At 43.1% G+C, this 26,504-nt stretch overlaps 1 protein-coding gene and 1 long non-coding RNA gene across 4 annotated transcripts in view; one reads left to right on the top strand and one right to left on the bottom strand.

The window, feature by feature from the left end:
• Positions 1-26,504, top strand: part of LOC105431285 (zinc finger protein rotund) — a 162,253-nt gene that overhangs the window by 71,310 nt on the left and 64,439 nt on the right. For 2 of the 3 annotated variants that reach the window (XM_089071656.1, XM_089071654.1), the window contains exons 3-5: positions 9,599-9,667; positions 9,750-9,801; positions 25,032-25,207. In XM_089071656.1, coding sequence (XP_088927782.1) covers positions 9,599-9,667; positions 9,750-9,801; positions 25,032-25,207 — 297 coding nt within the window. The remainder of the gene's footprint in view (positions 1-9,598; positions 9,668-9,749; positions 9,802-25,031; positions 25,208-26,504) is intronic. The other variant, XM_089071655.1, reaches the window with a different exon arrangement.
• LOC148937681 (uncharacterized) overlaps positions 1-26,504 on the bottom strand; it is a 134,841-nt gene that overhangs the window by 42,748 nt on the left and 65,589 nt on the right. The gene's annotated exons all lie outside the window — the stretch shown is intronic.

The following is a 26,504-nucleotide window of genomic DNA, read 5'->3' on the forward strand; positions in this document are numbered from 1 at the left end:
CGAGGAAATATCCCTCAGCGAGGTAGAGGAGTTTCGCCTTTCGCGCCGTTTTTTACAGCGCGCGGAAAAGTGCAACGCGCCACGCCGCGCCGCGCCGCGCCGCTCGTACTCTTTTCTCGTGCGCGCCGCGCCTCCGCACCGTATCCGGAAGTGCTTCCGCTCGGCCTCTCCTCGTCCTCGGAATACGACCCGGTGGTTAGCGCCGAAAAAAGAAGAACCGCCCGCGGGGCTCTTTCAAATAATTCTCTTCGCGCGCTCGCCGGCCCCTCTTCGCCAAACGAGCTTTCTACACGACCACGTCGCCGCGCGGAAGCTTTTTATGGCGGGAATTTCTTTCGGTACTGTGTTCTCGAGAAAGTCAAAATAATCCCCGGTTAAGGGGCAACGACCTCCCTTTAATCGCGACGATAACGAATCAATTTACAATTTTCTCAATGCTTACTCGCTCACTTCTCAATGCTTGAATTATATATTACACCTCATATTAAAGATGTAAAATAATATCGATATGCGTTTCAGTGGGCCACATTTCTACTTACTTATTTTCTTGATTCCGCTCCTCCTTTTTTTCCCCCTCAACGAAATTGGTTACACGTGTCTTTGATACGAAAAACAGACAATTCAAATTTTCGCTTCATCATTCGCTGTCATCATTCACTTATGCAAATACATTTTTTTTTGCCGCTCATTTAGCGCTGTGTAGACTTTGCATTAATTTTTTATTACGATCGATGGCTCCGGGCTGGAAACACTGTGCCATTTTGCGGCTTACGAACAGCGGACGAAGAGATTGTTTCCACATTTACATCGCGTCTACGCGTGCGAGCTCTTCCGTTCAGCTCGAAAACAAAATAACGTGGCCGGTGCGTAGCATCGGGATACTGATACGAGAAGTAAAGAGATGTACTCGATGTTTTGATGAATCAAAGAAAGAGATATCGCTGGTAGCATTAATGATAATTAACGTTACGACAGAGTCGCGCTGTGAGCCTGTAACTTTATCCTTCTCTTGTGTAAGCCTGTGTATATGTAAAACGAGAGAGCGTGTAAATTCCAACGTCGTGTTCTCCCAAGCGCGCACAGCTTCGCTCTGGCGAAGCCGGTCGCCACGTGTTGTCCTCAGATTGTACCAAGTCGGAAGGAAAAACACATAATGAGCATTATGGGGGGAGGGGGGGGGGGAGTCTGTAGGGTTAAGGGTCGGGAATTTGAAAACGTTGGAGAGATCGAGACGAGCTTGTCGGCTGAAGAAAAAAATCATTTTTTTTTCTTGTGACTTCATCTTATCGTCTCAATAGAATTGGAAACTTTCAATATCAATATTTATAAAGTATTAAAAAATTTTAAACGAACAATTATTTATGAACAATTTAACGAGCAAAATGTTTATTATAGTATTAGATATTTTTTAAAACATGTGTATTCGCACGTTTTATATTATCAGGTATGATGTTAGATAAAACAAGCGTGCCATTTTCCGAAAAGTGACATAAGTATTTGAAAAGAATTTTTTTTACCATGAAACAAGATTAGGCGTATAGATTTTACATGTTAAGTATAAATCTAATAAAATCTCATAAAATTTATATATTAAGTTAGGATTCAAAGTTAACAAATTATATAAAAATTCATGAAAAATTATTAGAAAAAGAATTATATAATTGTATATAAAAAAGCGTACAGTTGTAATGAATTTTTATTAGTTTTATTATATTTATCGCTTTTCGTCTCTTTTATCATAAATGCATAACTTTCGAACGATTGAAGCGATGAAATCTGGAAGGCGCGCGGGGTAGGGACGGGGATAATAAGACGGAGATAAAAGTAACGGTAAATGACGAAATAAATGTCGAAGCGGCGAGAGATATATTTTCCGCTGCGGCAGCATTCGGCGGCAGAAGTTGAAAGGGGCTGGGTGGGGGATGGGACGGTAGGTACGTAGATGCAGATGGAGGTTGGGGATGTAGGAGATTGGAGGTCGTAGGTAGGTAGACAGGCAGACGTATAGGTTTATGGGTTTCCGCGACCAGGCCGCGGCCATTCCGCGCGTCTGGAGCACGGCTACTTTCCCCACTCCTCCTTTCGCCTGCCCACCCCTATCGGCTCCTCGCAACTCCTGTCGCGGCGGAATCGACGGGGGTGGTTGTAAAAATTTTACTGCGAATTGTCTGCAGACCCGACCCGCCGCTCGACATTACGACCGGGAAAAATAGGAAACCCCCGGGAAACCGGCGGAAAAACTCGTCTGGGTCAGATCTCTTCTCCCCACTTCTGTTCTGCCCCCTTCTTTCCTTTGTCTCCGCACGCCATTTGGGTCAGCGATCTTATCAACTGGCGATGATATCGCGGCTGGCGATATCGTCCATTTCGGAGGATGTTGGCTCGTTCTTTAATTTTATGAACTCTGAAGATACTAAGGATGTGTTCTGTATCATATTCTTCTCAGTTTTACACATTTAAGCCTTATTCAGTTGTCTTAATATTCTGACTACCGAGATATTTTGAAAAAAAATATAATAGATATTTTTAAATTGACAACAATACGTGGAAGAGGAATATGTGAACGTCTGAAATAAATTACAATGATCATAATTATTACCGCAGCTTCGTGATTATCGCTGTAGAAACAAACTTTTCTGTTTTTATGAATTTGAAAGAAGGATCAAAAGGCGATCGGCGAATGAAGTCACGAAAATTCCAGATGATCGCCTATCAAAACCAGCGTATCCCGGTAGTTTACTGGGTGACGAAGGAGAAAGGCGACGCGTGAAGAGCGAGAAACGCCAACAATCTGGGACCAACTGTTGAATTTTATCACTCCCAGTGTCCCTTCCTCCCTCCTCTCTCAGCACTCGTATGTTCCAGGGATGAGGTACGAAGGGAGAGCAGGAGGGAAACGAGAGTCATGGACCACATGTGCCTCGTTGGCCACCCTTACGCTCTGTTCTGGGCCTAAAGGACAAAAAATACCACGAAAGTGATATGGTCCCACTGACACTCTGTGGGAAGACATGTGTGTCTTGCATATTTCTAAATGAATAGTGGCGTCAGAGGGTCTTTAACCGGAGATAAGTCGCATGAAGGAAGATACTTTACTTGAGGCGAGGATATCTTCAGCGTAGCTGAGAAAATTCTCTATAACAACTTTCTCACCTTTTGTGAAGCAAAAGAGATATGTGATGCTTTAGAAAATGATACAAAAATGAGAGTACGAATTTAAGCGAGTTTTATTGATCACAGTAAATTCGAAAACATCACATATTAAACTTAATTTAACTTAAAACTAATTTTTATACTAAAAAGTGTAATTTTTATTATTTGAAGCGATTAGATTATATGTAATCGCGTAATTAAATAGTTAAAAAATAAGAGATTTTAGTATAAAGTTAGATGTTTATATTTTTTTATTAAAAAACAGAGAAGAAAAAATCTCTATGGAATTTCACAGATTTAGTAGGTATTCAATCTCTTATAACTTTGATGTCCTAATTTTTGATATTAAATAACTTGTCAGTTAAGCCATCTATTCAATTTTTGCCTTAATGAACTTGTCTTCACATTTATTAAAAAATATATTTCTATTACTTTTTCGGGACATAGTATATATATATATTGGCGTGAAAATGTTTTCGTGAGCATTTCTCCTGAGGTACATAAATTGCGATGATACATCGCATCTCGCACAATTTCTCTAATTCTTCCTTTTCTAATTCTTCTTTTTAGAAATATATTGTTCAAACTTTATCTGTTGAAATTTCTTCTCGAATATCGATCTTTAATTCACCTAATTCCGCTATATATTATACGTTCACGTACTTACCACGATTAATATTCGCCTTCTTTGAAACGCAAAGCCAGCAGGCTGATTACTCCTTTGCATTTATTCGTATCTCGTAATTTCGAGGATTGCTGCTATTGACGTACGAGATAGTCGTTCTCTCTCTCTCTCCCGCCCCCCCCTCTCTCTCTCCCCCACTCTCTCTCCTTTTCCCTCTCACCGTCCTTCTTCCCTCTCCCCTTCCTCTTTCCCTCCTTTAGGGCCACGTGTGCCACGTGTGCCGCGTAACCCTTGAACGGCCGAGTTTTACCAGCTGTCAGCGTCCTATCGGACCGAGTAACCGTCGACCGTTCATCGACGAGACGATCTCCAGTCCCGCTCTATCAGAGTGGAAATCCGAGCTTCTGGTCGGGTTACGCCGCGGAACGACGGGCGTTCGTTCTTTCACCCCCGGGCGCGGCGCATCACAGGATTCTTGGTGTCCCGCTTGGTGTCCATTGGGACTCACGGGGTCATAAGCCCTCAAGACGCGTTCCTGTCATCGAATTCCGTGGGCGACAGGAATCTCTCGATCTCTGGCGAGAACTGTTCGTCCACCACGCTCGTGATCCTAACAGTCGAGCCCTGAATGTTTTCGCGTGATATCCGTACCGTTACAACACGCCCAAATATTCTATTCTCATTCGTCGCGTCTACTTGCAATTAATTAAACACGGGGGCTTGGTTTATAAACCACGGCTCGTGCTGCAACTCGCGCGATAATCGTTCGTGGAAACGGCACGCGATAAATGTAGATACCCGCTCGTACGTAGCTTACGAAAAACTCGGCGGCTAACTTTTTATAGGTCGTGTGTCGTGTTTCTTTCGCCTTCTTGCATAAGCAAATTTTGTTCTTCCTGTTGTCGCGAGTTCTTATGAGAAGGCTACCGACTGTGCACCGATCTTTAATCCGCTTACGTATCACCGCAGTGACGACACGAGTCGAATGAAAAAATATGATTCGAATTGAAAGAAAAAAATCTATTAGGTTTCTTTTGTACTTGGCGACATTGTTATTTTTAGAGTAGAAAACCTATTCTCTCGGTCTCGTTTAAACGTTTGATATTTGGCCGATAAACGAGCTATGCATAATTTAAATGACTACTACATCTTGTCTGGAGCGGAAGGTTGTATTAAATCGATAGTAAGCGTTTCCATTCGTTTCACCCGCTATACAGCAAGAAGCCGCGGCTACATTGTACTTCTCGATCCGAATCTAACAATGTACCATAATTTGCATTCAACACATTATGAAAAAAATGAGGCTATCTCATCTGCATAATAGGCGAGAATTGTGACTACCGATTGCTGTCACGAAATCGGTGATAAATCGCTCGTCTTAATCGAATCATTCGCGAAATAGTTTCTCCGTCTCATTATCTCCTCGCGAACGACTGGACAAACGGGCACGATTCGCCGACGGCGAAGAATCACAATGTCGAACCGCTTTCTCTCTCTCTCTCTCTCTCTCTCTCTCTCTCTCTCTCTCTCACATTGTCGCGATCTGGCTCACGTGCCACGTGCATCTACCTTTCGCAGCCGCGGTAAACAAACCACGCGGACGCAGTTTCCGATGCTCCGCGCGCGTCGAAAGCGACGAGCAAACGCGTAAGTTCCGTAGGAACGAAGGATCGCGAGATGAGGATCATCCTCCATCCCGAGACTTTTTACGAGTCTTTTCTCTCTTTCTCTTGGTCGTCCCGTGCGACGCCACGTCGCGACGCCGTCGCGCGCGCGAGCAAAGAAAAAGAGTGACGTCACGCCGGGCTAGTCCGTTGGGCTAGGTCGTGACACTCCTTGCATCCCGCCTTCTCCACCGCCAACCTCCTCCGTCTCCTCCGCCGCCTTCTCGCGTTCTCCTGCCGCCTCAACCATCGACTTCTCTACCCGTCCTCCTCCTACGAACGGCGCGCGACTCCCGTTTCACCCTCGCGCCCCGTCGCTCCACTCCGCGCCGCGCTGCGCCGAAAAAAGCAAGGCTCGCAAAAGGACGCCCGGCGTCGTGGCGCTCTTTGGCTGATCAATACCCGCCGCCTCGTACGCGGACGGACGGTCACGCATGTGCACGGTGTGGGCCGCTCTCTTTCTCTTTCTTTTCCCTTTTCCGTTTCGGTACCGCTTTGCTGCTCTCCTCCGCGCGCCTTCGCCGCCGACATCCATCCCTCTCTTTTATCCATCTGTCCCCCCTTTCCTCGTCTCTCAAACGCGTCCCCTTTGCGCTTCTTCCCCGCGCCGTTACGCTCTCGTCTTTCCCGACTCTCCGTCTTCGTCTATCTTTCTCTCGCCCGCCGCGCGTCCCCTTTCTCTTGTTATCTCTTCGTCTTTCGCGCGCTCTCGATTTTTCTCCCGCTTCTTTCACCCGTCCCCCCGATTTTTCCTCTCCCTTATGCCCGTGTCTACTGTCCTTCTTCCGTTCGCCCACCACCACTCCGGCGAACTCTCTTTCAACCCCTTCCCCCCTTTGCCGTTCCATCTTCCTCCCTTTCGCCCCTCTCTACATACCCCCGTTGCCTCCGTAGAGACGGCCCGATTTTTTCCTCCCGTTTCCTCGGCTCCAACATTTTTTACACCTTTTTTCTCTCCCCCCCCCTCCTCCTCCCTCATCTCCTCCCTCTTCACTCTTCTCCGACGACTGTCCGTGCGCCGCTCTCCCCCGCCGTCCGGAATATCGCCTCGAGCATCCGCTTCATCTCCCTCTCTCTCGTGTCGCACATACGCACATGGTCTTTCTCCCTCTCGCTCCGTCTATCCTCCGCCCTTTTTCTTCTCTCATTCGTCCACCTCTCGTTTCCCACCTCTCTTTCATTTTTCCCTGCCTTTCACCCTCGCCTCTGTCTCACTCTTTTGCCCCCCCCCCTCCTCCCCTCCTCCCCTCCTCCCTCCGCTTCTCTTCGACCCCTCCGGCTCCTATCTTTTTGATTTTTTTTTCACAGCTACCCGACCACCTACCGACGCCGCGCGTCGGCGTCCTTTTTCTATCGGGACGCTCTTCTCGACCATCGGCTCGACCACGTACTCGCGTACACACGTACGCTCGCAGCGCGCGCGAGAGGGAGAGACGGAGAGATGAAGAAGGGAGTAAAGGGAGGTTTGTGGATGTGGGAGGAAAAGGAGGACCGAGGGGTGCACGAGAAGAGGATGGGTGGATGGGTGGGTGGGTGATGGTGGTGTTGGACGGGGTGAACAAGGGCGGAAGGAGGGCGGAGGGTGAAACTGGCTGCAGTGCCTGGATGCGAGCTAAAATGTGTTTTTTTGTCTTCTTTTTTTCTTCTTTCTCTATATCTTCCCTTCGAGCGAGCCGTGGTAGGTTGGATTACCAATCCAGAGCTGCCTCCGGCACGTTCTTCTCTCTGTCGGGCACGTAGGGCGCTGGACGTAAGGGCTCGGCGAGCTGGTTCGCTGCCGGACACAGCACTTTAGTACGTATCGTTGATACCGATATGGAAATTATCCAGCTGAATTTTAACCGCGTTGCGCGCACTCACACACAGAAAACTGTGCCAGATTCAATTTGGATTGATCACGTGTACCCACCGCTCTTGATATTTCCAATACCTGCAGGAACAATCACATTTTCGCACGACAAGACATTTTCTAAATTATTTCTAAGGGAAAATCAGATTTTTATACATTTCTCGTGTTGGAATATTTCTTCATAGAAATATGTATCTTGTTTATCTTTTTCGATCGATAAAAGGTATATACAATATTTAATAATTAATAATATTTCATTTTTATTATTATTTGATGCGATTATTTAATCTACTTTTCTTTTTTTCTCATTGTTTCCCTTTTATTTAGGAATTAAAAAGAATTTAAAAAAAAAACAGGAAAGAAGAAATACAAAGAAAAATTTCTTAAAGAAACGCGCCCTTTAGCGTGCATTCGTTATATAAACTATGTTATTAAATGTTAGTAATTCCATCTAATTGACTTTTAATGTTTGATGAATTGCTAAACAAGCCGGCAGGCAAACTCATTAAATATTAAGAATTCCTTTTGCTTTATGCATTAGATAAACGTATTATCCGATTATCATCCGGTGAAGATCCTAATGTTAAAATGGTCGTCTCTAGGCGATGCCATCTGTGGTAACACACGGTTGGCTTTAAGGAGATCTCCCCCTTGCACACCTCAACCCCTACCATCTTTTCCTACTCCCCCAGCAAAGTCGATTGCTCTCGACTTCGTATGCGTCTTCCATTCACCTCAGCTTCTCTGGTTTCTTCTGGTCTTTAAAATAGACACGAATCTTCCCATGGACTTCCGTTCGTAGGTCGAGAAGATCTGCGTGTTTGTAAGCATCTTCCTCGTCGTTCGTCCCACGTCACGATCTCCAGAGAGATCGCGAGGATCTCGCTCGGGTCATCCTCGATGGTCCACCTCTCTTGATGCATGAACGCGTATCTTTTGCCCTATCCCGGTAAGTTTACGGGGGTTGCCAGTGGAATCGGATCGTTTGACGAGCCACCTGTAGCGCGAAGGGCTACCACCGGCCCTTCTTCAGGACGGGCACACACGATCTTTGTCCCCTTCTCGGTCCACGATTCGGTCCATATCGTACGCCTTCTTGACCCCTGGCTATATTTACGATAAAGCCGTCGTAAAAACGTCTCGAGATAAATATCCCTTTCGACATCGCGCGCTACGAATACAAGATTTTCCGTCGATGTAAAACAATTTTTTCCTAGTTCACGGAGTAAATATTTGTAATATTGTTGAAAACATTTTCAGTTTAATTAGCAGTAGGAATAAGAGCTGGATGTATGCAAATTGCATCGTGAGTCACACGAGGAGCAATAATCTGTTATTGATTTGCCTCATGGTTTTTTTTTTTCTTGTATACGTCAGTGAATGAGATAGAATAGCCTTGCAAGGCGGTATTTTCGACCACGAGTGTGATTTAAATATATTTTCTCATTCATTTATTGATCTCTCAGATGCGGACAACATGTTTTCGCGGTGCACCTGAAGCTGCTTTTATATCACACAACAGCAGGTACTTTTATATAATTGAAAATTGATATCTCGCAAGAGAAGATTTTACCGATATCTCGTATGGGAAGACTCTATTACAATTCCGAAAAATAGAAAAAGAAAAGAATACACGGCGTCTTATATATATTTTAGAAATTCCTAGGGAAGGCACTTTGAACTTTTGAGGTTTACGAGATTCAGTTTGTTCCGAATTCTTGGGAAGGCGTATGCGACCTGACGCGAGTTCCGTCGAGGTGCGGAAGGTCATGCCGGGGGGATGGATGTGGTTTGAAGGGTCGTGGGAAGGGAAACGGGGTCATTCTTCGATGGCTCTTGTGGTCGCCCTGTGCGTGCCATTGGACCATCGCAAGGTGGCACGGGCGAGTAATCTCGCGGAAACACGCTCTTGCTAATTAACGAAATGAAATTTATGAAATTTATGAAGTAGCGAACATATGTAAATAATGTGCTATTCCCAAGAACATGTGCTCCCCGCTACTCTTATTAGAGGGTACAATTGTGTGTTTAACCTGTGTTTAGTGAGAAAATTGAATTCGAAAATTAAGAGAAACAAAAAATATATTTTGTGTTCGAAGAAATTTTGTATTCGAAGAAATTTATGTAAAAATGCGACTATTAAACCGTGTCACACAGCTACAATCCCTTTTTCTATTTTCATATCAACACACACATTTTAAACACACATTTTGTAGATATCGTATTTCTAAATAAGTAATTAAATTTAAAGCAATTATAGAGATAGTCAGTTAAAATTAATTAGCGATACTTTCGTCTGTGTTGCAGCAATGCGCCCCGCACGACAAGGAAAGCGACTACTGGGGTGGCGGCCGGGGCGCGAAACAAGGTTACGAGGTGAGACAACCCACTTCGAAATATTTTAGTGGTCTATTTCATATACATGGCCGTCGTGCTAATTCTACTTGGTGAAGCGCAGCACTTTCTGTTGCAGGCGAAAATGAACGCGGACCATGGTCAGCTGCAGAAAGGTGAGTTTCTAATGCGTTTCTTACGTACGCCTCGATATATATCTTTCCGTATATATTTCCGCGCAGCTCGCGGATGACGTCTTTGCTTTACTATATAAATCATTAAGTTGTCAAGGCTAAAGTACGCGTATGATCGTCGGCACAGAACAATGTGATATCAACGATAGATAAAAGAGAAACTTTCTCATGAAAGAAATCAAACGTGGAAAAATTAACGAATCTTTCGTGTAAATAACTTTTATTTAAGTTCTATAATATTGCAATTAATAGCTTCATTATTAAAGTGTTTAATATTGAGAACCATAAAATTATGAAAAGGATGGCATTTCCAAAGGATGAAGAAAAATCCGATTGAGAAAAAGGCGATTTCGAATTTGTCAAGGAATATATAATCGAGCAGAAATGACTCATAGAGACGTGTATTGTGCATCATCATCATCATCGAGACGGAGATCGGGGAGTTGTTTATCTGAAAAATTGGGATCATTGTAGGCAGTTAAATCATGCGGAGCCTTAGCCGAGACCTCGTCGTCTCACTTCGTACTAGTGTCTGTTGGCGTCGCAACCTCGCATCAGATGCAAACACTTTCTAAGACCTAACCGTCGCCCGTGAACCGGTTGTGACTGCACGCGTGACGTAAGATCGCCGATTAGGAGCGAAAGAAAAAGTCGGAGAAAAAGAGTGGGGACACTGCACCGAGCAAAAAACCGGTATGAACGTGAATTATCGGCGGACTGTATTGGATATATAGGCTGCATGACCATCCACTTTTACACGTAAAAACTTATTTTTCATCTGTTGACATTATTTAATCCAGTTTCTGCGATTTGTTATGTGTTTTTATTTAAATATGACTTGGCTTATAGCCGAGCGAGCGAGCGAACAAACAGATTTCTTTTTTTTTTAATAACATATAGATGCACTACATGTTGTGCGTATCACATAATAACGCTTGTATAAAAGTTTTAAGAAAGAATCAAAAAACATACGTAGTCCAATTTAACTTTTATATTTTTTTAGACACTAAAAGTCGATCAAAGAAAAATTCAAGCAGGAAGTAGGTTATATTAAATTAGGCTTAATTAAATAAGTTGCATTTCTTGTAGAATTTTACATTCTATTCCATTTTAATTCAAAAACGATGAATAAAAATAAAATTCAAAAATTAATTCGATCGATGAATAAAAATAAAATCGAGATGAACCGCACTGCGTGACATTTTCAGCATGATAACATCAAATGAGTACTTATCACGCAGTCACGATAACAATTCGATTCGGATAGATCGTCGTTTCTTCTTTGCCTTTCTCCCCTCGTCGGGAAGGATTAAGCAATCGGTGGTTTCGTTCGTAAAAGGAGAGGCACGTTTCATATACGTGTTTTTCACTGCCAATGGCACGCGCGCTTGACCTAGGTTGGCCATTTACGAGATAAGCCCGCCACCTTTCCATTCTCGTCAGGATCGACGGACTCGTCAGTGATTCATGCCATAGAGAAACGCAAACCTGTCGTGGGAGGAGGGGGAGGGGGGGAGGAGGGAGGAGGGAGGAGGGAAGTTGCACGACCACCTGCAACATTTCCCTCGATATTGCCCTGTAATTTGACGCGTTTGCCTCCGCGACAAATATTATTGCAATATTATTGATACCCAACACGTCGTCGTCGTTCACTGTTACGTCACTGTCCGGATAGCGCGAGAGCTTCGTTTTTATTGGGCGATTAAAACAAAATTTATTGCAGCGATATTTCTTCCTTTTTTTTTTTGCAAGTCTTTATTACACTTGACTTTATCACTTATTACTAACGGAATATCTAGAACGGTAAATATATTCCGAGGTTTATTTCCATTGCTGCTGCTGCTGCTGCTGCTGCTGCTGCTACTGCTGCTGCTGCTGCTCTCTGATATTTTTAAATGATCGTGTATCTTCATCCGACACACATTACGTCCGTGCATCTTCAATTTTCCTCCCTTTATTCCCGTCTTTGATTAATCCACCGTCCGCGCCGCGAGTGCGAATTTACGTCGATCGGCATGTGTACGATCATTACTACATTGCGTGTCTCAAAACCAAATTTCTCTTTCATCGGAGGAACATTTTTCGCGCACCGTATCCATCGGGCCCGACGTTAGACGGGCCCTGAAATTAGCTGCCGGCCTGGCAATTGCGCAAAGACTCTCGACTATTCGTTAATGCACGGATCGCATGACGTTGAAATTTCGGGCCCCACGAACAGCTAAGCTCCTCGGCGGAGGAGGATATGTGTGGGTCGACGGGGCCTCAAGGCCCCCTCTTGCGCCCGTCTCATTATCGTATTCGCTCGTCAAGTAAATGCGAGTCGCTCGTTTGGAAATTCCTCGTCGGCGCAGCCTCCAGGAGATCTGTCGCGATACACCAATCTTGCGGCAACGTGGACGGGACGTGTCGCAACGTGCGCGTATGATTTATTTGGCCAGCGAATATATTTCGTATTTTGACGAGTCGCATTCGAGATATCGTAAAAGTTGGCTGGCGCGTCTCTCACGCGATGATCTTGCCGAGAAGGATCGGTGATTTCTGCGCCGCGATGTGACTAAAATCGATATTTTCTGAAATTTTATTGACTCTCGATGCAATTTTAATATGTCTCTAACGCTACGCTATACTTTTACGTAAAAGTCTGCGTTTTAATTCCACTTTGATTTTCCGATTTCAATTTATTAAAAAAAATCTTTATTTTTTTTGTTTAGTATTTCTCATCTAGTAAGGAAAAGCTGATACTTTATGACTGATTATTTATTGAAATTGGCGACTTTCGAGCTGCAAAAATGCACGTGTAAATTCTCCGACCGTAAAATATCGCGAATTGTTATTGAAGGGAGGATAAAAATTGCGCTATCGCATATCCAGACCTGTCTCTTTCTCTGCCTCTCGAAATATTAATGTCATCGGTGAATGACTTTAATGATTATTGAGTACCTCGCATTTTCTTCGCTCTCGGTTCCGAACGTAACGACTGAATCGAACGCGTTAATGCAACATGTGGCTTTCACTTACAACATGATCCGTACCTTCTTGATCACTCTGTGATTATTAGAAGACATTTTCATCCGAATCGTTAAAACGCGGAATCGGATTACGCTGATTTTAACCGGATTATGAAAGCTACTTGAACTTTCGTCTCCTAACGAGTTAATGGAGTTTTTTTTTTTTTTTTTTTTTTTACTTGTAGAAGTATATCGGCGACAGTACTTTCGTAATAATTTTACCGACGACTTGCTGCGCCGCGGCAAGAGGATCATGTCGCATCTCGTGTTACTTCGTAATGTACAAATGAGATATCCCGCGAGTGAAGAGGACGCGGAAGAGGCGCCCATTCTTTTTTTTAATAACGAACCGCCCCACTTGCTTTCCCTTCCTCGAGCTCTTACTTTTTTCTCGTACGAGCGCACGTACGAGAAAACGGATTGCATTTCGTATTCGAAGGGATAGAATCGACTCGTAAACAGGTCGATAAAAATCCGCGACTGTTCCGCGTAAACAGACATCCGCGGAAATCAGACCGCGTGTTCCGTCAAATACGCGGGTATATAATACGATTCATATTGTGACATCTCATTCTTCAAACTTCCTCAAAGCGACGTCTCTCTTGAGCTTCGTAATAATAGCGATGTATTAACATTTTGCGATTATACCTTATTAATTATTAGAAAGGGAACAGCTGTTTTTATTAAAACGATCGAGAGAGAGAGAGAGAGAGAGAGAGAGAGAGAGAGAGAGAGAGAGACTCGGGAGAGCAAATTAAAAATAATATAGATTTGAAGCCACGCGGTTTTAGTCGAAATTATCGTAATTGTTGTACGAAGGAAAAGTAATTTCGAAACGCCCTATGTATATTACACGGTGGTATACTTTAGCATTCATGAATAAGCGGAGATTCAATTAGAGCCATTTATTCCCGGCGCGGAATCAAAGCACGTTGTGCAAATGCGGGGCGAGGAACGTGTTGGAACGCGGCTAGAACCCGGTTACATTGTGCTCTCGACATGGGTTACGACGTGTCGAAGAGAGTTTCGGGGTCAATTAAAAGTTGGTGGAGTCTTTCATGTCTGTACGGAAGAAAGGGCGTTAGTCGCAGAGACGTAATAGGAATCCCTGGCGAGAGACCATCCCGTTTCTCGTCATATTTCACATTTTTTTTTTTTTTTTCATAGAAGCAAAAAAAATTTGAGAATTGCCCTATTAGAATTAGAAGTAGTTTTTTGTCATCCAACTTTTACTCAGCAATATCTTTCCTCGGTGAAAGTCAAGTATCGTATTATTTATTTGTGAAATTTGAATAACAAGTGGCAAAGCTCGTTCTAACAAAAGCTTTCGATATTTATTGGATTATGAATCTTATGGCTGAGGAACCTAATGCCCCCTTCCTCCTCCTCCTCCTCCTCTCTCTTCCGACATCACGCTGAAAAAGATAGCCGAAATCGATTTTTAATACGACGAAAAGTAACGCTACGTGTTTCCCCTCATTCCAGGACATCCTGAATGTTTTTTCAAAAATCGGCGGCGACGACGTCATCGAGAGCGTCGTAGTCGCTCGTCTGGCGATCGTCTAGTTTCCGCGATCAGTACTCGAGATGTTTTTACGGCTTCTCCACTCTCGCTTTCGTCGCCCGCCCTTCCCGCCACGACGGTTTTCCCGGAGATCTTACCATGAGTAAAGGTCTCTCTTCATGCTCGCATTTTACGACGTCGTTCCGCGATATTTTATATCGCGGACGCCGCGGCGTTTCATCGATCGGGAACGAGTCGAATCGCGCTTTTACGGTACCGCCCTCATGAAAATGATCTCACTCCGCTTACCGGTTACCCCGTTCGCGCCGATCGTAATATTATCAGATGTTACGCAACGCCGATCGTAACGCCAAATTGATCCGTTTAATACGTACAAAGCGACAGACTAATGACGCTCATTTTCTGTCAATAACGGCCGTCACGTCGCGTCGGCGATATACACGCGGCGATAAATAAACTTTACGATGGTGAGAAAAAGGGAGCTGTAAATTTAAATAAATTGTGCGAATTGAGAGTTTCTGCGACCGAGAAACGGACGGACGATCGGTCGGTTTATACGCAGGACGACGGGAAATAACGACGGCTCGTATCGCGACGGCTCGTATTGCGCGATTAGCAAATGGATTTTACGTCGCAACCGAAAATTAATCCCGCCAATCATCCAATCCGGCCTCCCCCATTATTGTCGCAAATTATTATCAACGTCACGCGTAATTCATATCGCGCTTTTAACCTTCGCCACCGAAATCGTCCTGCGTCCTTTCGCACCGGATAATCGATACCGTCACGCTCGTCAATAATTCCGCCGGTGATTTATTTTTTATTATCCGGCCGTTTAGAACAGTCTGTTCGACGTCAATGAAATCGTCGTCTCTATGTAACGCGGATAAAGAGAGAGAGAAAGAAAAAAAAGGAGGGAAAAGAAAAGAAAAAAAAAAAAAGAAAAACGAAAAAGCGACCGGGATCATTCTGATGTCTTCTCCGATATGCAATGCGCGTTAATCTTCGTTCAAAGTAACGGCATGCGCTGTGCATGAAAATGCGTTACGTAGAAGTAGGAGTTCCTCAATTTATTTAGAAAACAGAAACTAACGGTCAGTTTTACGGAAACGTTTTCTTAACGAGTTAATTTTAATATCGCCGCGAAGCTTACGAACTTTATGGTTCGCTTGAAATTCATTTGGTGAATAAAACCCGCCCGAGAAAGGGTTTTTTTCGATCGCGCACAGATTGCATTACCGGATGCCTATAAATATTATTGTTATGCCCGAGCCTGGGGAATATTAAACTTTTCGTTTGCCACAACTAACTGGCCGTTACGTGCAACGAAACGCAATACTAATTGATCGCCTTACGCGAGACATCAACGCGCATCTCGTTCATCGCGGAGAGACAGGAGAGATTTTAGCTTCGAAAACAAGCGATTACAGATCGAACTTTAGAATTGTCGCGTGTCTGCTCAGTGTCGACGCGATATAATAGGACGGGTTTTAAGAATTGCGTCTGATGAGAACTTGCATTCTGTCTCCTTTTTTTTTTTCTTCTTGCCAACCGGTTTAGCGCATGACGAAATTATTCGAAAATATCTCCTCGAAATGTGTATACATACATATATATACATGATGTCCAGACGCGAGCCGATCGATCTGCTCCCGAACACTTTAAAAATTGTTCCCGGGACCGGTTTGACGTATACAAATATACGTACCACAATGGCAGTTTAATGTTGGCGGGCAGACTTATGGTTACGAAGCGCGTCGCGGTGACCTCGCGGCTCTCTCCAGAAACTGCATCCGACTTCTATTCTGGCCGTCACTCCGTCTCCGAATCCTTTAAGTCAAAATAATGGCTCCATCTGTGATGGGCGACGACTCATCGACGAAAATGCACGTCGACTCGTCCGCGTATCGTCCGAAAGCGGTGATGCATTGCCGCGCAATCATTCTCTTCGGCATTTGTCTCGGTGTAATTTGTCAGAGGAAAAGGGTGAAATTTTTATTTTTCAAGTAATTTGTTCCTCGCTCGTAAATTAAATGATATCGATTTCGAGATTAAATGGAGACACGCGTGAATAATGACAATTAATTTATTGTTGACTAATATTAAGCTTTAAAGCTCGAATTGGAGGTCCGTTTGAAGCTGGCTGGACGCAACGTTGGCGATTCCAGCACCGATTCTCTCGTGATCAAATTAAATGTTTCTACTTTGTCTATTTTTTTTTCTCCTTTTCGGCAATTTCCTTTTTGGCGAAGGAGATGGAACAGATCCCGGCGGAGTTACGAAGAAAAATTGCAAGTGGGACATATATTTCCCGTCGGACACGAAAGGACGTCGCTGCGTGCACGTTAAATCAAACACACGTGTAAATCAAACGTGTCATTATCGTTCCGCTCTACGTACTATCGATGATATTTATCTCATAGAACGATTGAAATTTACAAAGAAGCAGAAGTAAACCGCAGCGTGCAAACAAGAGATTCAATAATCCCGGATGCAATTAACCAGGTTGTGGAATGACTGCGTCTGTTCGAATGCAAAAAGATCCCTTCGATCACCTGTTTCTCCGTTGAGTCGAAGAAGCGAATTGTATTTGCGTGAACTCTCTCTCTCTCTCTCTCTCTCTCTCTCTCTCTCTCTCTCTCTCTCTCTCTCTCTCTCTAAACGCTTGTTGTAAATTATTAATTTTTTTGTTTGTGCTACCTATTCATACGTGAGTCGATAATGGCGATCCTGAAATAGATTAGCATAGAGAATCCTTTATTGTCTCGTAACATACTTTTTTCCCTCCACAAATTTGCCTCGTCATACTTGAACGCGCAAAATACTGTCTTTACGCGAAACTGGTAATTTACATGAAATAAATGAACGTGACTCCAAGTAACGCACTTACGTCCTAAGATGCGAATTTGTTTTTATCGGAAAAAACGTATCATTCTCTCTCTCTCTCTCTCTCTCTCTCTCTCTCTCTCTCTCTCTCTCTGTCTCGTGATTATAGCGCACGCGCGCGTTCTCCATTTGCATCCGTCCGCCTATATCGCCACTCCGCTTCGCATTAGTCACAGTCCAACGTGCCGTCTTACATCTCTTTTCCTTCCTCTCATACGTCGTTTCCTTTTCCCGCCCTTCCGTCTCCCGTTTTCCTTCTTTTTTTTTTCTCGCCGCTCGCGACGAGTCGGACGAGCGGCCGAACGCACCTCGGATCCCGATTGCAAGTCGATGGATCGACCATCGTCCGTAACCACTGACATTTTCCCAGCGGAGTTATTTGCATAATTTACTACCGGCCTCAACATTACCGTCCACCTTATATGAAGCCACCGTACACAAATAGCTCCAAATACACGTACGGATTTATGTAAATATGAATAATGCGCGTGCGTATAAACGTATAATGAGCGCGTGCATATCTTTCGGCATGTATTATAACTCTCGTATATACTCGTCGTACGTACATTTTATTCTACTTTACGAGCCTCTATCCTTCCAATACCAATACGCGACCCTGAGATTTGACATATCGCATAACTTATGACGGACGAAACTCTGCGAGAGGAGCGAGCCGAAAGAAACGAGAAGATGCATCGCGCGCCGGTGCTGCCTCGTGGTGCAATATTGATGCAGAGAGCGGAGGCAGGATCCTTGATCCTATCGACTCTAGACATGACGTCAGGATCGATCCGCGACGATCGTGCGAGCGGTGAATATTCATAAGGGACTGGGAGACAAGTGCAGGCCACGACACGACGTGGCTGCACTTACGACTTCGTCGCGGTGAAATCCGAGTGAACCGAGCGATAATAGCGCGATAGATTTAATCTATTCAGAGATTTGCATTCTTCTCGCGTAGCAATCGAAATTTATTTTTTAGCCGTAAATTCCACCCTTAGGCCTCTCGAAGAGAGTTTCGTACGACGATATAATTATTCCCGGAACGCATTGTATGAAAATCCTCTTTTTTTTTTTTTTTTTTTTTTCTACATCGAGAATTTTATTGTCATGTTATTACTTTATTACGCCACGTGAGAAAAAAAATAAGAAAATATGAGAATATGGTTAACTAATGGAAAATTGATTATCTTATAAATTTTTATAAATATGAAATATGACTCAAGCCAATTTACATCTTGGCTACGCATATATCATTGTATCTTCATTTTTTTTTTTTTTTTCGTGCGTTGATATCGGAATTTTCGTTTCGAAAAAACGTTAAATCAAAGAAGCAACAAATTACCTTCGCGACTGTGTGTTGTGTTATCACACTTCATTCCGATTTTCTTTTCTTTTATTGGTCTATCGGAATGACGATTTGCCGAGGCTTCCTGCGTCACACGACGAGATATGACGCAGCTGGCAAACAATTAAATGTGTTGCAATGGATATAATTGTTACGTTCCCACGATTATTACTAACTTGCGCTTCCCGCAAGTCGGACTAGAAAAGAGGACCGGTCGGTCGACCGTTATAATTTCGACTCTTCGTCTTGTATTATTTCGGAAATACGCACTCCCCGTTCCTTTTTTTTCTCCCTTTTTTTCCTATAATCTCTCTTACAGCTCCGCGGTAATCACGATTGTTATTACAGAATTTGAATAGTTTGCGCTTTTCGCATCTAAACATTCCTCGTTAAGGCATTTTTATATTTAAATAAAGGATTTCTCGTTAGTGATTCATTCTCGTTTAATCAACGGTAACGCAAATATATATATATATATTTATCAAACAACTGTTATGCGATGAAAAACGGATGATTTTAAAAATGTAATGCAAGGTTTCAATGAATGTAATCACAAAACTGCTCAGACTATCTCATACAAACGTATAAAAAAAAAAAAGAAATATTAAGAAAATCATCTATCATACTCATCTATCTTACTCATCTTGCCGAGTTTCTTATTTATTGATATATGCCGAAATGTTTATACATGCTTACTTTCTTGCATAAGTTTCTACGTGACAGATTTCACTTGTACTATGTGTACATAATATATAATAATAAAATTTATGGAAATTTATAGAAATTTATATGCATTATGCGATATATAATAATAAAATGAATTTGCAGAAATTTATGCGTATTTATGCGCATTAAGAAATTGATGGTGTATGTTAATAAAATTTATAGAAACTTATTTATTTATGCGCATTATGTGCACACGTCGATTTGCAAATGAGATAAATGATTCTGCAAAGGGACGAAGCGAGGCATGCAGATGCGTTAGTCAAGTTAATTCAAAAATGGTCAAACACGACTCGAGGAAAACAGTTTTTATTCGCGTAGGTGCCGAAAGAGACGCGGTAATTCCATTAAAATTACGCACCGCAAATAACGCCGGGAGGTATGTGGCGTCATACGTCATTAACGCTCTCGTCGTGAACGCCGCGTGCGTACGTGCGTGCGTGCGTGCGTGCGTGCGTGCGTGCGTGTTGCGCATTGCGCACGCGTGTCCGTGGATAGAAACGAGAGATGGATTTTTAAACGCCGTTGTGTTTTGTGTCAGCCAGTGCGGCTGCACCACGTGCGCGAAAATAAATTCGTAGGTATGAAATTCGACGCAAGCGCATCCCACGAAAATATATTATTATCATCCGACAGCGATCGGAAGAAATATTTCCCCATGCCTGTCATTTTTTTATCATGGCAGAGAAACGAAGATAAGATGGCTCTATAATATTTCAGGTGCGCGAAGAAAATTGAGTTGACGCGACGGTTTCAATCGCGTGGAGGTGTTTTCCATTTAACCACGATAACTATCTAGATGGTACAAGTATTTTTTTAATACAAAGATTTACAAAAACTTATTTTTATTATTTATTTATACAGAAAAGAATTAGTCTTAAATCAAGACAAATATTCTCATAAGCATACGCAAGAATATTATAATATTTTTTAAATTTTAATCTCGATTCGATGAAATTTGTATCACGCAAGTATTACTTTTGCTCAACTCAAGACTAAAATCTTTCTAAGAATGTTCTTGCTCATATACGAAAACACACAGTCGTCTGATTTAAGTTCTTTTTCTATGTAGATAGAAATATTTAGATTGTGCAATATATATTTCTGTCCTTCTTTGAAAGTAACTTGCTTTACCTCAAATAAATGTAACTTAATATTATAAGACGGTGGCAGACACTATAAACGTGATTCGGAAAAAAATCGCATAGTATTTAAGAGTAAAACAAGATTCAGCGAAATGTTAAAATAGAGGATCGTGTAGAGATTACGTGGATTACGAAGAGAGGTAGATTTCCACGAGCGAGCGTTGTAAACTCGCCAGTCCTCCCTCCTCCCTTCGACCACGTCCAGTTCCATTTACGTTTTCGCTTTTATCCTTATTTTCATGCGCTTGTTCTGACTTCTGCAAACAGGTGTAGCGCATTTTATTCCACCTGAGGCCTGTGCAGGCTCTGTCGCATTCTTTTTCTTTTTTTTTTTTTTTTCCTTCCTTGGCAATGTGTGCTACGGCCAAAGAGTGACTCTCGCGCGCACGAGATCACGCATGTAAATGATAATTATCGAGTTCAAGCGCGCTGGAAAGATCAATTAGTTATGCCGCGAGGAGAACGTTACGTATAACTCGCGTTCGCGCGCGCGTTCCGAGATTGGTCGATTAGGCGAAAAGAGCGGCGGCGCGAATGAATCGTTCGCGGGAATCGAGGGGACGATGATTTGCAAGACGCCTTCTTGGAAACGAGGCGATCGGGGCGCGCTCGTCGATTATCGGCCGACGGCGAATCGGACTCTGCGTCTCAAAGTTTCAAGTTTACGTCCACGTGCTCCCACGGAAATTCGGTCTTGATGCGGAGAGGAAGGGAATTTCCTTGCGCAAATTTCGAGCAACGTTCGTTCGGCGCCGCCGAGTTGACAGATAATCCACGTGCGCGGTCCCCTCTCTCCTCTCCCTCTCGCCCCCTCGTAACGAAACATCCCGCTTGTGTCGCTTTTAAAATTAAAATAGCGCGCATATAATTAACATTTGAAAATTTAATTAATGCCATCTACAAGAGAGATCGGAAACTGAGCTAGATATAGTTTGTGGCGTGTGTGATCGTTGTGCGAGGAAGGGAGAGGAAAGTTCTTCGTAGGAGCGAGGACGGCGGCGGCGTTCGTCGTGAGAGGCGTGTCTCAAAAGGAGAAAATGCGAGCGAAAGGACCGCGCTCCGTGAAAACGGGATGCGATGTAAAATAAATAAATTCATAATAATCTGCCGTATACGCGAGGCGGCTTATTCTCGACTCGCTTCAACGGAAACGGCATCTGTCTCACCTGATTAAGGTTTCGACCTGCGCGTTTATCGATTGCGTAACACCGCGCGCGCCGAGTAATTAGGCGAGAAAGAAGGTTGCCGCGCAACGTCGAAATGGAAATGAATTCTCGCAATGGACGCACGCGGGCAATGAAGTGTGTCGCATTTTAATTCAATAAACATATACAAAGTTTTAAATGTTATGCAAGTGGTTTTTCCAACGGTAAAGTTATTGGGAATTGCATCGTATTAAGTACGTCCGCGCCTTGAACTTTGATGCTGCGCTCGATATTATACTTGTTATACGTGCGCGCGATTTTCTCATTATAGCGCAACATCATCATCACCATCAGCGATTACTTCGATTCCACGCAATGATGTTGACTCACTTAATTGCTCCGATCTAAAGTAAGAAGAATTAATTAATTAAGAAGGCTTAGATCATAGACTGATTTTTATATATATATATATATATATATATATATATATATATATATATAAAGCTACATATATAAAGCTTAATGAAACTATTTTATCAAATTATTAAATACAACTCCAAAACGCGAAACGCTACCGTCTGACGTTACATAACGCGTCACGTTTGTTTTACGTAAAATCAATCGTCGCTCAATCTGTGATAGCCTAAAATAAACAACTATGCCGGAGAGATTCGTCCGTTGAAATTGCCTAAATAACCATCGATTTGGCCGTTATCATTGGGAAATTATTAATTAGCATTAATAATCGAACGCTCGCGACGCAATCCGCGGGGCATAAGTGCAGGTGAAGCGCAGCTTCATATTCATGCGATTTAAATGGGTGGGATTAAAGTGGCAGCGGCGATACGTTTGTTTGTCGTCCCCATCTGCTCCGGGTTACGCTCCGGGGATCAAGACTCGTGTACGACACGTAACGTTTAGCACGCGTGAACTCTCGCGAGCATCCTCCGCACGTTTAATGTCGATTCTAAGCGACACCGACGTTAGCGAGATGCGCGCGTGGGCCGTGGCCAGCCTCGGAGAAGAGCGCATCATCTTCCACACACCGCCTACGCGCGCACATCTCGAAGCCGAACGCACACGACGTGCATTGTAAAAGTCGGGTAAAAGTCACGGGATGCCCTCCCCGTCCTTGCGAGAGAAGGGTCCTCGCTTCTGAACTGAACTTAACGAGCGGAGGATGCGCGTAATCGCGGAATGGCGTAAAGGAGGCTATTAATAAATTATGAAGTCATTAATGGCGGTGCGAATCGTTAGTCTTTTTGTTTTTTTTTTTTTTTTTTTTCTTCTTCCTCTCCCTATTCTTTTTCTCCTCCCTTTCTCCTCCCTTCCTCTTCCCTCTTTCCGCGGAATTTCGCGTGCGCTCCCGCTGCAAAGAGAAAGAGGCAGAAATGATATTTCATCCTCCGGATTGCGACATGCAAACCGGAATCAAAAATTTATAATGCAGACGTCTCCCTCTCCTGTTGCGCGGTCGAGCCGTAAAACGAGTGCCTCGAACGAGTGTCCGAGCGAGCGGGACACTTCGCTTTTCAAGCATTTGCTCGCTCGCTACAAGGTCGGGCGCGATAACTTTTCTATTATTGGCAGGAAACGGATCAAGTAATGCGCGTAATTTATTATAACTTCCTTCGTTTAATATCGGTAACGCTTCCGGCCGTTTTTGCCGCTGGCGGCTTTGCCGACTTTCTTGAGGGCGGGGAAGGATGCTGCCGTAAAAAGAGAGAATTCTCGTACCGCGATCGGCACTAATCTTGTAATTCGATATTGATCGTTGAAGCACGCAGAGCCAGCAGTCGTATCTCGACATTATACGTCGGTAAAAACTCCTAATTACGTTTAATAATAGCTCGACGATGCACTTGTTAAGCTTACTTTGTACAGACTATCTATAATTTATCTTAGATTTCAGGACAAAGTTCTGTTTAATTGATTCCGATATACGCGTGTTTTTATTACCTTTCGTTTTTTTTTTTTTTTTTTTTTTTTTTCAAACGTTGCTTTCCTCATTATTTACGATTACAAACAGAATCTGAATTCTTTCTTTCGTTTAAAATGACGGATTTTCGAGATGAGATAATTAACGTGCATTTCTTCCTCGAAAAGGTCTGAAAAGAGTGCGGGAGTAATTGCGAAAATATCTTGAAATTTATCGGAATAAAATGGCGGCGGATGATTTCCTTTCTCTTCACCAGAGAGACTTTCTACGAGATTGCTAACTCGTTTGATGAGAAGGGCAAATAAATATAATCGCTCTGTCTTGTCCAATGATATTTATCGTCCGTCTCTCTTATCGTTATCTCCAGATAGAGATTCGAGAGACGCGCGAGACAGCGAGAAGCGAATCGCGAATATACTCTCGCGCCGAAAGGATGATTGTGTATCTCTCTCATGCGGACTTGCACGCATAAGGAGCGTGATGCATTTAAGCATCGCTCGTCGATGCGTAAGAGCGCAAAGTAGTAGCGGAATACCGCGAACGGCCGCGTAGTGGCCGCGACTCTCTCAACCTGTCGGCCGGAGCGCATTCGCGTTTATGCACCGATGCGGCGATCGATATTGAGAACTCGTCTTAATGACGGGCACACACTCGTAACGCAGGATCGCTCGTCCTTGCAACCTGCCAGGATCCTTGCCCCTTGCACGTCGCCGCGCGTGTTGCGTCAGTCGGTCGACCGCTCGACCGTCCGTGTGCCTCTTTCTCGGTATTGCCGCCGGTGTGCGCGCGCGCGCGCGCGCGTGTGTATGCGTGTGTATGCGTGAATAATTGTATGCGTGCGCGCATGGATATTCGTATGCGTACCATTTATCGCGCGACGCGACGGACGCGAGCGAAAGACACGAATGAGAAACGTCCGAAGCCTCGCCGAGGACCCGCGGCTGATAAATCGCGATAACTCACGCGGATCACAATGACTCGTTGAAAATCGGCGAATCCCCCTTGTCGCGTCGTAGGACTCTAAACACACATATGGATGACCGTTGGACTCGATATATTATGTACGTCTGCTTGATTATATATTATAATAGTAAACGAGATGTTGATACGTGACGGACAATGACGCACTATGACGCACTATGTGCCGTGTTTTAGATTCGGAAGATAGAACGCAAAAAGAAAAAAAACTCACCGGCGATCTCTCTCGCGCGCTTGATCTGTAATCAATGTTGAATTAAGTAGTGCTTCGGAAATGCTGACGATTGCTTACGGTTACCGTGTCACTTTCCAGCGTCGCGGATCGCGCTCGCGCGGTTATAATCGAACTAGGTCGCAGGATAGAAATAATAATCGAGAGTAATTAAAATGTACCTGGTGCGTTTACGAGATATCTCGTTGGCGTCCAGCGTTACGCCTCCGTCCTCGACGACAACCCGGTCAACGGTCAAGGCGACATCCCGATCTTAGTCTCGAATCTGTGTGAATGATTGCAGGCGATGAGCAGTATCGGGGCGCCGGCGGCTCGAGCAGCGGAAGTCCGCCAGCCAGTCTTCTGGTTGTTCCTCAGCCACTCACCGTAAAACCCTCCCATCCGTCGCATCTGAATTCACATCTTGGTGGGCCTCACTCCCATCCACCGAGGAAGTACCAATGCAAGATGTGTCCGCAGGTAAGTTTGACTTGACCAATATCTCTGTCGACGTGACGCCCCCCCCCTCCCCTCCCCCTCCCCATGCATATTTTGGAATTTTTTTCTCCAAGTACAGTACAATATCGATTTGTCTCATCTGTACTGAAATACTATATAATTTAACGCCATTGTTAATCTCCCTGTTTCCTTTCAACGTGGCGTTTTGACGTAATAGCTCACATTCTTTATCTTCTTTTGTTGATAAAAGTGCTTCTGAACGTGGCTCGCAGCCACTCGAAAGGCTTATAAGCAGCCTCTTAGAGACATTTTTATTGATCAAAAAGAATTCGGAATATAAAGAAACAATAGATAATATTATATGTCTATGATATGATGGATGATAAATATATATATTGTGAACGTTTTTCGTGAATTGTGTAGAATTTCTTTCTAAAAGCTTGTTAAAATTCTTTTATAAAGGATAAGAGGCAACATTTTATCAAGTCTTCTCCCTCTCATCCCTTTTCTAGAGAATGATTTTACTTTTTTTAACCCTATCCCTCTATTCTTTTAAAAGGTTTCTTAGTAAATAATATATTCATTGAATAATCCTAATGAACCACATCTTTTCTCAGCATTTCCATGCTATTTTTTGAAAGTTCATGGTCCATTGGTAGTCTATTCTTGTCAATGCAGACCTGCACCATTTAATGACATTTTAATAACCGGGAAGATTTGTGTCTTTATTAAAATTGCTTCTAGAAAACGTTTCAATACATATGTTGAAACGATGATACCGTTATAGGGTACGGATTTCCGGAATTCTTTCCGCAATTAAGAATGAAATATTTATGTTAGGAAACGTGCTGGTTAAAAGTTTTGTCCTGTTATATAGTTGTTACCTGTTATATAGTTGTTACCTGTTATATAGTTGTTAAACAGTCAACATATTCAAATGTAAATTTAACACAAGTCTATTAATATTAACTGAATTGTTTTTTGTGATTTTATATTTAACACAGATTTTAAATGTAAAGCTTTTAAAACAAAAAGAAACGTCCAATTAATATAATTTGCTGATTTTATATGATAAATATGTCTCGTGATATTTATAATATTTATGTGCTAGAATTTATAGAAAAAAGTGTCGATTTTATCGTTATGGTGCGATGAAAATGATTACAAAGTATCACTTTGCTATTCTAGATGTGATCTCGATTAGATTTTGAGATATTTCATATACGTTATTAAATTATTCGAATTTTTAGAATATTTTAAGAAAAAAAATTTAATATGAAAATTTCGAAACTTTTTAAAACTTGATAAAAAATATTTA

The sequence above is a fragment of the Pogonomyrmex barbatus genome, unplaced genomic scaffold (assembly GCF_055798465.1).
Source record: "Pogonomyrmex barbatus isolate J1 unplaced genomic scaffold, ASM5579846v1 scaffold12, whole genome shotgun sequence".
Classification (NCBI taxonomy): Eukaryota; Metazoa; Arthropoda; class Insecta; order Hymenoptera; family Formicidae; genus Pogonomyrmex; species Pogonomyrmex barbatus.